At 21.3% G+C, this 10,447-nt stretch overlaps 3 protein-coding genes across 3 annotated transcripts in view; 2 read left to right on the top strand and 1 right to left on the bottom strand.

Annotated features, from left to right (window-relative positions):
• LOC102675009 (multifunctional methyltransferase subunit TRM112-like protein) overlaps window positions 1–345 on the bottom strand; it is a 10,653-nt gene extending 10,308 nt beyond the window's left edge. The window contains exon 1 of the mRNA XM_006616077.2: window positions 44–345. Coding sequence (XP_006616140.1) covers window positions 44–121 — 78 coding nt within the window. The 5' untranslated portion in view covers window positions 122–345. The remainder of the gene's footprint in view (window positions 1–43) is intronic.
• Window positions 346–1,017: 672 nt separating this feature from the next.
• On the top strand, window positions 1,018–8,885 carry LOC102675132 (ER degradation-enhancing alpha-mannosidase-like protein 3). The gene is made up of 17 exons (XM_006616078.2): window positions 1,018–1,372; window positions 1,452–1,497; window positions 1,750–1,850; window positions 2,108–2,147; window positions 2,250–2,362; window positions 2,471–2,624; window positions 2,706–2,834; window positions 2,925–3,096; window positions 3,228–3,385; window positions 3,447–3,551; window positions 3,646–3,990; window positions 4,115–4,279; window positions 5,000–5,098; window positions 5,196–5,513; window positions 5,581–5,794; window positions 5,875–5,987; window positions 6,540–8,885. The coding sequence occupies exons 1-17, from the start codon at window positions 1,251–1,253 to the stop codon at window positions 8,280–8,282; spliced, it is 4,137 nt and encodes a 1,378-aa protein (XP_006616141.1). The 5' UTR covers window positions 1,018–1,250; the 3' UTR covers window positions 8,283–8,885.
• Window positions 8,886–9,775: 890 nt separating this feature from the next.
• Window positions 9,776–10,447, top strand: part of LOC102673809 (mitochondrial fission regulator 2-like) — a 3,016-nt gene continuing 2,344 nt past the window's right edge. Inside the window, exon 1 of the mRNA XM_031510661.1 lies at window positions 9,776–9,957. The gene's annotated coding sequence lies outside the window, so the exon portion shown is untranslated. The remainder of the gene's footprint in view (window positions 9,958–10,447) is intronic.

Here is a 10,447-nt window from a genome sequence, read left to right as displayed (position 1 = left end):
TATATATTATATACATATAAATATATATATATGTAAAACTTACAACAATTCCAAGGGGATATCCAACAGTTACACCTTTTAAGCATTTTGAAGTTAACATATTATGCGTTAAAAGTTTCATTTTTTTGTTATATTATTTAATTATTTTGTTAATTGAAATAATTCGAAAAAATTATGATTTCGTTTATTAAAGTTTTATATTATAAGTTCATTACACGATACTCTTAATGCCGGCTTTTCCTCGCTTATGCACGTTCCAATTTCAAGACGCAATTCAATGTGACTAATATTTTATTATGAAAATGATATTTTCATAATTGTTTTAATATTTTAATTGTGTTATATCTAAAATAAAAAAAAATAGGATAAAATAAAAATTATTCAATTAAATTTTTAAATAGAAAATATTGATTATAAGAATTTAAATTTGATATTTATTGCGATAAATTATCTGATAGGATCACGTGATTTCTTCTATTTAATTGCACTTTTCTTTGAGAGGTTAGTTTCTTAGGAAAAATACTATTATATTATTTGGGAATAATCTATTATATTTTATTAGGTTCTCTCAAATATTTCTAAAATAATTATATCGAATTAATTCTAAACAAAATTTTATTTGATATAAAAGTATAATAAATTACAAAACATATGGTGTAACCGACACGTATATATCATAGTCCGAAGTGGAAAATAGTTTAAACAGCAAACTGACACTAGCCACATCATCTGGCCTTGATGAAAATACGCAATCAGCTGTTATTCTTGCCCGTTTATCTCTTTATATATTATATTTAAATATATTTCTACTATTATCTGCCAGTCATATTTTGACACATCACTAACTTACTCGAAAAAATAATTAAAAACTTGTATAACCTAGAACAAGTATATTTTGATTTTTCAATTTCTAATTCTTTTACAAACATTTAAAAATATATCTAATAAATATTAATAATTAAATATTATAAATTTTCCTTTTATTCGTAATAATATGTATTTTTAATAAATTTATGATACTTGTGATAATTATCAAAAAATGCTACAGAAGACACAGAAAGATAGATATCAATAGAAAACGTATTAAACGTTTAGTGCATATCAAATTTGCACTTTAATATATTATTTTGTTATTATGCAATAATGATATTTTGACAAAATAAATTACAAACTATATAGAAAAAACATGTGTGCTATTACAAATACAAGATCTTGACATCAAAAGGAATATATTTTCAAATATAAAGAAAATGGCTTGTGATTTATTTATTTGGGGATTACTAATGTTTGGATGCAGCATACAAGCCTTGTTAGTTGCATCTGAAGATGATCCATTGGAATATATGAGCAAAGAAGAACGGAAAGCATTAAAGTTTGTATCATTTTTTAATTTTATATTAAAATAATAATATTTTTATATGTATTTTTTGCATATATTTTTATACTTGCAGAGAAGAAGCTAGAGATATGTTTTGTCATGCATACAATGCTTATATGGTAAAGTTTATACAAAATTTTATTTTATTTTTCAAATAATATAAATAAATATAATATAATATAATAAATATAAATGTTTAAAAAAATTTAATAAAACCTATATAAATATAAAGTAATAAAATTTATTATACTATGAATCAGATATATAATTTTTTAATTATTATAAGATATTAAAATATATAGTATTAATGTTATAATTTTCTGATTAAAATCATTTTAATTCAAATAAATAATAAATAAATTTATATTTAGGATAATGCATATCCTGCTGATGAATTAATGCCATTAAGTTGTAAAGGAAGATATAGAGGATCAGAACCAAATAGAGGTGACATAGATTCTACATTGGGAAAGTAAGGAAAAAAATTTATTATATATTTATTATATATTTGAAATAAAATTTAAATTTAATAAATTAATTGTTTTTATAAATTTTAAAAAATAGCTTATTATATTTTTAAATTAATAAATTCTTTAATAATATATATTTAAATGATTATTATTTATTATTATTATTATTAATATTTATTATTTAAAAAATTATAATAAAGAAATACATTATAGATATATATATATATATATATATATACATATTTATGTATATTTTCAGTTTTTCTCTTACATTGGTTGATACCTTAGATACACTTGTGGTAAGAATATTGAAATTATATTAATAAGTTTCTTATGTATATATTATATAATATATATAACAAAATATAATTTATATTCATTTTTATGCATTTAATGTTTAGGTATTAGGAGATTTGGAAGAATTTGAACATGCAGTTAAACTTGTTGTCAGAGATGTTAGCTTTGACACTGATGTTATTGTTTCTCTATTTGAAACTAATATTAGAATGCTTGGGTAATATGCTTTAGAATTGTTTAATATATTATTATAGTTTATATTTAATTATTTAATTTTTTAATAATTAATATTATTATTATTAATTTAAAATAATTTATTTGATAGGGGTCTTTTAAGTGGTCATATATTAGCAGAATATTTACAGCAAAGAGCTGATATAATGCCATGGTATAGAGGTGAACTTTTAAATTTAGCCAAAGATTTGGGATATAGATTTTTACCTGCATTTAATACAACTACAGGAATACCCTATGGCAGAGTAATATTTTAATTTATTTTGATAATGAAATATTTTTCTTGTATATTCTTCAAAATATATTCATCAATATAATTTTTTTAGATAAATTTAAAATATGGTATGAAAGATGTACCTTTAGAAGTATCACGAGAAACATGTACTGCTTGTGCAGGTAGTATGATTTTAGAAATGGCAGCATTATCAAGATTAACAGGAGAACCAATTTTTGAAGTATAATATTTTGTGATAATATTTCATAAAAATGAATTTCAATGTTAATATAATATAAAAATAATATAATAATAATTATATATTAAATAGGAAAAAGCACAAAAAGCAATGGATGTTTTATGGAGAATGCGTCATCGTGGTACTGATTTAATGGGGTCTGTGTTAAATGTACATTCCGGTGATTGGGTAAGAAGAGATTCTGGTGTAGGAGCAGGTATAGACTCCTACTATGAATATTGTCTTAAAGCATATATTTTATTAGGTAATTATAATTTATCATTTAATATTATCATTTAATAAATTCATAATTTTATAATTTTATTATAAAATTTTTACTAATAATAATAAGATATAATTAAATTAAAATAATAAAAATTTTTAATTATAATATAGGTGATGAAAAATATCTTGGTCGTTTTAATAAACATTATCAAGCTGTAATGAAATATGTAAGCCAAGGACCAATGTTATTGGATGTACATATGCATAGACCAAATACAAATTCAAAAAATTTTATGGATGCTTTATTAGCCTTTTGGCCTGGTTTGCAGGTGAATATTAATTTATTTGATTTTTTTATATTTATTTGATTCTTTTATTTTTATTTTTTAGGTATTAAAAGGCGATATTAAACCAGCTGTAGAAACACATGAAATGTTGTATCAAGTTATGCAGAGACATAATTTTATACCAGAAGCATTTACTACTGATTTTCAGGTTTTTAATATTTGTAATATTTTATATTTTTTAAGATGAATAAATAAATCTTAATTGAATATTAATATATGTATGTTTTTATTTATATAATTAGGTACATTGGGGACATCATCCATTAAGACCAGAATTTCTAGAATCAACATATTTCTTATATCGTGCTACTGGTGATCATTATTATTTAGGAGTTGGGCGTAAGGTACTCAAAAGTCTACAAACTTATGCCAGAGTACCATGTGGTTATGCAGCTGTATCAGATGTTAGAACTAATAAGCATGATGATACAATGGATAGCTTCGTATTATCAGAAACTTTTAAATATTTATTTCTGTTATTTGCGGAGCCAGGCGAACTACTTTTAGATTTGGATGAATTTATTTTTACAACTGAGGGACACCTATTACCATTAACACTTGCTTCTATAAGAACTAATATTTCTTCGGTAAGTATAATAAATAAATTTAATTAAATCTGTATCAAAATATATAAATTATCAATTTTTAAAAAATTATATTAGATTGATATGATTCACATATTTTTTAATATTTATAATTTATAAAATAAAGCAAGATTTTGAACGAGATATTGTACATGTGGACGAAATGGATCGTACTTGTCCTAACAGTCTACATTTATTTCCTGCATCAGTAAGACAACCTTTAAGAAACATGGTAGAAGATGTATATCCCAGACGTGCAATAAAAAGAAGATTGAATGCTGCACAATTTCAGGTGAAGGAATATTATTGTATAGATGTTTATGCAAAAAAACCCAAAAATGTTAGGATTTCAATATATATTTAGTGAGTTTGAAAATATGGAATTGGGTAATATATTAGCATTTTAAAAGATTGGAAATTTCGAGAACTCAATATTATTTCAGAATTAAGTCAGCCACGATTATAGTTTTGAATTTCCTATCTTTTAGATATTTTTTATTTTTATTTTTTATTTTCAACAATGTAAAATAATAAAATAATGAAAGATAAAAATATAAAGCAAAAATAATGCATAAAATTATAAGTAGATTTTAAATTCTTAATAAAATTTTTCTTAATATTGCTTATCGAATTTTATTCTATTTACCGTTATAATATTATTAGCAATAAAAAAAAATTATTTGAAAAAGTTTCATTTTAATGTTGAAATAAAGAAAAATTATATGTTGTGAAAAAACTTTGAAATTATAAAAAAAAAATCATTAAAAACGATATATTAATATAAAAAATATTATTGAATATGCGCTTAAAATTAATTCCAAAATTTAATTTGAATGAATACATTTTCGAGTTATAAAATAATAATTCCGGAAATTTGATCCGATTCCAAAAAAAAAAAAGATTCTCATTTCAATCAAACATTTTCGAATTTTAATCTCTAATAATTTTAAATCTCTATTATATACAATTTAAATATTAAATACATATTAAAAGTTATTATTTTTTACTATAGGCAAATAATTTGGAACATTTAAAATTATTGAGTGACATGGGAATAACAACTTTAACTTTGGCAGATGGACGTGTGCAATTATTGCATACATTTTCTAATGTAAAATAAAATTTTTTTATATTTATTAACATATTTAAATATTTTGTTTATTATAATTTTAAGAATTATAAATTATATAATTTTTAATTTATTATAGGCAAAAACACCACAAGATTCAGAAGAAGGATTATTATTTATGCAAGAAATGGTTGAAATAAGTAAAATGCAATCTCAACAATCTGATACTAAACCACAAGCTGTTACATTTGTAAAACCAAACACAAATCCACCTCAAATAATTACATTATTAGCTGGACCAGCGCAATTTGGATTAGAATTACAAGGATTGAACAAAGTAATCGGAAAAGTTGTTTTTACATTTCCATCAACTGCATGTACTGATCTTCATAATGCAGATAAACTGACAGGCAAAATAGCAATAATAGGTCGGGGTAGTTGTATGTTTATTGAAAAGGTAAATTTTCAATATTATAAAAAATATATTGTAAAAGAATTTTTATTTAATTATTTAAATATGATAGGCGAGACGCATTCAACAAGCGGGTGCTGTTGCTGGAATAGTATTGGATAATATAGATGGTTCCAGCGCTGCAACTTCACCTATATTTGCAATGTCAGGAGATGGAAAAGAAGTAGATGATGTAGCTATTCCAGTTGTATTTTTGTTTAGTATAGAGGCTTCTGAATTATTAAAAGCAATTGCCATGGCAAATGGTGATCTTACAGTTACTCTTGGTAAGATATTAGTAAGATTACATTAGTAAGATTTTATATATATTTTATTATTTTAAATATTTCACCTATTTTGTTTTTAGGAAATTTTTTTTCAAAAGAAGATGCTCAATTGAAAGCACCTACTGATTTATCAATGTTTGAACGATTGAAGGGATCATTAAAATCTTTTCTTACGCGACAAATGACACCACAGGTCTGTATTCCTTGGTGTTTTGCAATAATTTTTATTGAATACATTCTCCTTTGGATTTTAATTCATATGAAGCAATACTAAGTTATTTTGTTATAATTTATTATGGATAAAATCTTTTATTCTTATTACAAATATGTTACATGATATAAGATGGCAATGTCAAATATTATTTCAAAATCAATCACTAAAACATAGATATTTCTTAATATTTATGATATTTATATTGAAACGATATAAAGATATATTTTTTATTCATACTGAATATTATGTAATATAAATTATTATTTAAGTTTTTATATTTTCTAAGAAATTAAATTATTGATTTTGTTATATATATATATTATATATTTATATAATATATATTATATATATTATGTTTTTATTATATTTTTATTTTTCCTTTTTTATTTTATGTATTAATTTAGTGTATATTTATAACAAATATATTTCAGGTCATTAGATAAATAATTTTCTAAAATTAAATTTTTATAATTCTTTTTATACAAATTATAAAATAAAACTAAACATCGAGAGATATTTTTTTTATAACAGACATCTCCAAGCAGTGGGACAAATTTGGACATGGTTCCTGTGATTAAACATGAAGAAGATGATAAGGACATAATCTTTTTTTACAATCTACGCGCTGAAATTATCAAAGATGCACTTGGCGGGGAAGTAAGAATTACGTCGTCTTACATATCTGTTCCACTCACGAAAGAATCAGAGGATAACACATTAATAGAAAAACAATGGCGACAGATGAAAGAATTTTTTGTTAATCATATATATTTTGATGTTAAACAAAAGACAAGCTTACAAATCAGAAGTTTTATATTAGAAAGTTATTACAATTGGATAGTAAAGTCACGAAATGGGGGTAATAACATATTAAAAATATCTTTACGAGATAAAGTTGCGTGGTTTTTAGAAGAATTAGCTGTAGTCGTACCAAATCCGTCCATTATGAAAATGGACCAATTAATGGATATTAATAAGCAAAAATTATTAAAACAATATTTATTAACAAAAATGGATATTATGGTTTTAAATATGAAAACAGTCACAACAATGTTAAAAACAATACGGTCTGAGAATCCAAATACTGAACAATTGTTCAAAATTTTCGAATTTAATATCGCGCAAGCTGGTAATTATAAGTTTTTAAAACAATTGTTACCAGGTATTTTTGACATGGAAGATGAAATTATAAGTGAACATCTTGCTTTATTAGATCGTGTTCATAAGAAATATCGTGAAATATTAACTGATGGAGCAGAAGAAAATTTAGAAAAATCAATAATAGATAAAAATTTCTATTATGATATGATAATTGATAATTGGCAGGATGATTTGAAAAATTTTGAAAAATTGGATGTATTAAAGAAAATTAAAAATCAAGATTCTACAATTATAGATTTTATGGTAGATAATGAAAGTAGTAAAACAGAAATAAAATCTAAAGACATTTCTAAAATGTCTAAGAAAAATGATGATCTTAAAGTGGGAAAATTTGAAGATTTTGAATATTTTATATTAACAGAAATAGAAAAAGCTATGAAAAATTCGGAACAAAATAATATTCGAAAATATAAAGAACATATTGAAATTTCAAGAGATGTAACAGATAACATAAGTAAAGAAGCTGCTAATTCAAATAAAGTAATTTTAAATGTTTCTTCTCAAAATCAAAGTAAAACTGATACATTAAAAAATAGAATAAAATATCAAATTGAATTTATAAAAAATAAAATTAAAGATCTTACAAAAAATATAGATTCTTTAGCAGATTTTACCAAAATTACAAACTCTCTAGAAAATGTACAATCAAATAATATGGAATTTCAAGAAACAATTACTAATAATAATAGTGCTGATGAACAAATACATAAAGAATCCTTATTATCTGACAATGATTTTCAAGAAAAAAATGCACAAATAAATACAAACAGTAGAACAATAGACAAAGATAAAAATAATGTATTCCAAAAGATTGGAAAAGAAATAGTTAATTTACAATATAATCAGGAAAATAATCCAAATTCTATTCATTTAAATAATTATAAAATTATATCCTCTAAACTGCCTAAAGAATATAAAAATCATATATCAACTTCTAAAGAAAAAGATAAAGATTTTATTAATGTTCCAAAAGAATTTGAAACTATCAATACAAATTACAATTCTATAGATGAAAATAAACTACAACATAATGAAAAACATATAAATGAATTTACAAATAAGAAAGTTAATGTACAGAAACACAAAAGCAAACATATCGATGATGAATTATAATGAAAGTTTTTAAGTTTTAAAATATTAATATTGAATATTAAATAAAAAGTTAAGTGCAAATTTTTAAATACAACAAGTTTGGCAATTCTAATCACACTGCATCTAATATTTTTGCATTAAATTTAAACATATGCAGTGAACTTTAATATTTTATACATATGAAATTTAATTTAGAAAAATATTAATTATCAAATAAAAGAAAGTGATACGAATGACCAGAACAATACTTTAAGTCTATAGAACAGGTGCTTATAAAAGAATTCAATTTTACTTTTTAGTCAAATAAATTAATAAAATTATAAAAAAGCCGTATAATACATAACAGTTTGCACAAAACATTTATCCTAATGAGGTTGTGACCGAATATTCTGTTAAAATTCTAATGAATGTAAAATTTTATATGTACAATTTAAACATATATTTCTTGTGCACATTACAGTATAATGTGACAGCATATTTTTTCAGATAAAGAATTTTTAATTACTATTATACATATTTAGAATTTTATTTCTTTATGTTTCTGTACTTCAAATATGTGCCATGATCGACAATATAAATTAATATTTCAACAAATAATGAATATTATGCTATTCATTTACAGTATAATTTTAACTTCTATTTTAAAAAAATATAAATAATGATATTATGATTAAATAGTTTCAAACTATAAACAACTGTATAAAACTGATATTCTTTAAATACAATAGTAGTATATTAACTTTATTAAAATATGTGTTATATTTTATTAAACAAAGAAACAAATGTATAAATTATTGATACAATTTTAAAAAATTTTTTTCTTTATAATAATTTTATTATAATAATTATAATTATTTTGATAATTTTAAAAATACAATATATTTTTAATTGAATATTAAGTGATATAATTGCAATTTCTGTTTATGTAAATCTGTTTATTAATCTATGCCTTACATATGTATATAAAAAATTGTACAAACGACAATGTACATATATATTTATGTGATATATAGGAAAAATAATAACAATGAAAATGGCAATATATCAAATAGGATTTATGTAAAAATTTTGGTTTTCTGAAAATTACACTATATATTTTTTTTTGCTTGTAATATATTTACAAATTATATTTTGTAAAATAATTTCAAATTTATCATATAACAATTTAGGTTTATTATGTGCCATATAAAATGCACAAGAAATACATATGTTTTAAATCAAATCAATTTAGGATATATGGGATAGAATATATATCATATACATATATCTTAAATTTATTAGATCAACTTTGTAGAATGTAACTTTGATTATGAATGTAAATATTATATAAATAAGTGTATATTAAGTATGTGTTCTACAATTACTATATAAAAGTTTGTATGATGAATGCCAAAATGGACATTGCAAAATTTATTGTAATTAAAGTAATTACTATTTTGCATAGAATTAATATGTATATATATATATGTGTATAGTATGTATATGTACATACATAAACTTATATATGTATATATATACACATACATAATTTGTTGTTTATTATATGAAAATGAAAAAGAAGAACGAATGTATGTATATGATACAAATCTGTTAAAAGTTTTTGGTACGTAAATAGAACGTGACATTTAAAAATATGAATAAACTGTTGAAATGAAGAAATTTTTTGAACAATTAAGTATTGAAAATGCATATTCATGTAAATATTTTTTAAATTAAACTATTAATTTCTTTCGTATCCATATTTAAGTTCGTAATATTTTCTTTTAATTCTTCCCATAAAAATTTTATAATCTCAAATAAAATATGAAATTTTTCTTAGTATTAATAAATTATAATTTTAATGAAAAAGAAAAGAGATATAATTATTATAGATTTTAAAAAAAAATTATCTTTTTCAAAAATATATAAATTATTTATTACAATCATATTATATGAATGATTTTATTTATTTTATAAATTACTTTATTTAATTAACAAATGCAAATAATTATTTATTGGATATTGTCTCTAAATTATAGAATAATTTTTTTATCTATATCAATTTTTTATCTATGTCATATATAAATAAATACTAACATTGAAAAATAACAGAAATAAATAATAAATAATACCAACAAATATTTGATGAACAATATAATATTTTTTAAAAATTAATTTATATTAATTCATATATAATATATAATATA

This window comes from Apis dorsata, unplaced genomic scaffold, assembly GCF_000469605.1.
Source record: "Apis dorsata unplaced genomic scaffold, Apis dorsata 1.3 scaffold_249, whole genome shotgun sequence".
NCBI lineage: Eukaryota > Metazoa > Arthropoda > Insecta > Hymenoptera > Apidae > Apis > Apis dorsata.
Note: the sequence above shows the minus strand (reverse complement) of the source record. Positions and strands in the feature narration are given on the sequence as shown.

Coding starts and splice junctions, on each gene's coding strand:
- LOC102675132 (XM_006616078.2), top strand. CDS start 1,251: ATGGCTTGTGATTTATTTATTTGGGGATTACTAATGTTTGGATGCAGC. Junction 1,851..2,107: donor ATAGATTCTACATTGGGAAA/GTAAGGAAAAAA, acceptor GTATATTTTCAG/TTTTTCTCTTACATTGGTTG. Junction 2,835..2,924: donor CAGGAGAACCAATTTTTGAA/GTATAATATTTT, acceptor TATATTAAATAG/GAAAAAGCACAAAAAGCAAT.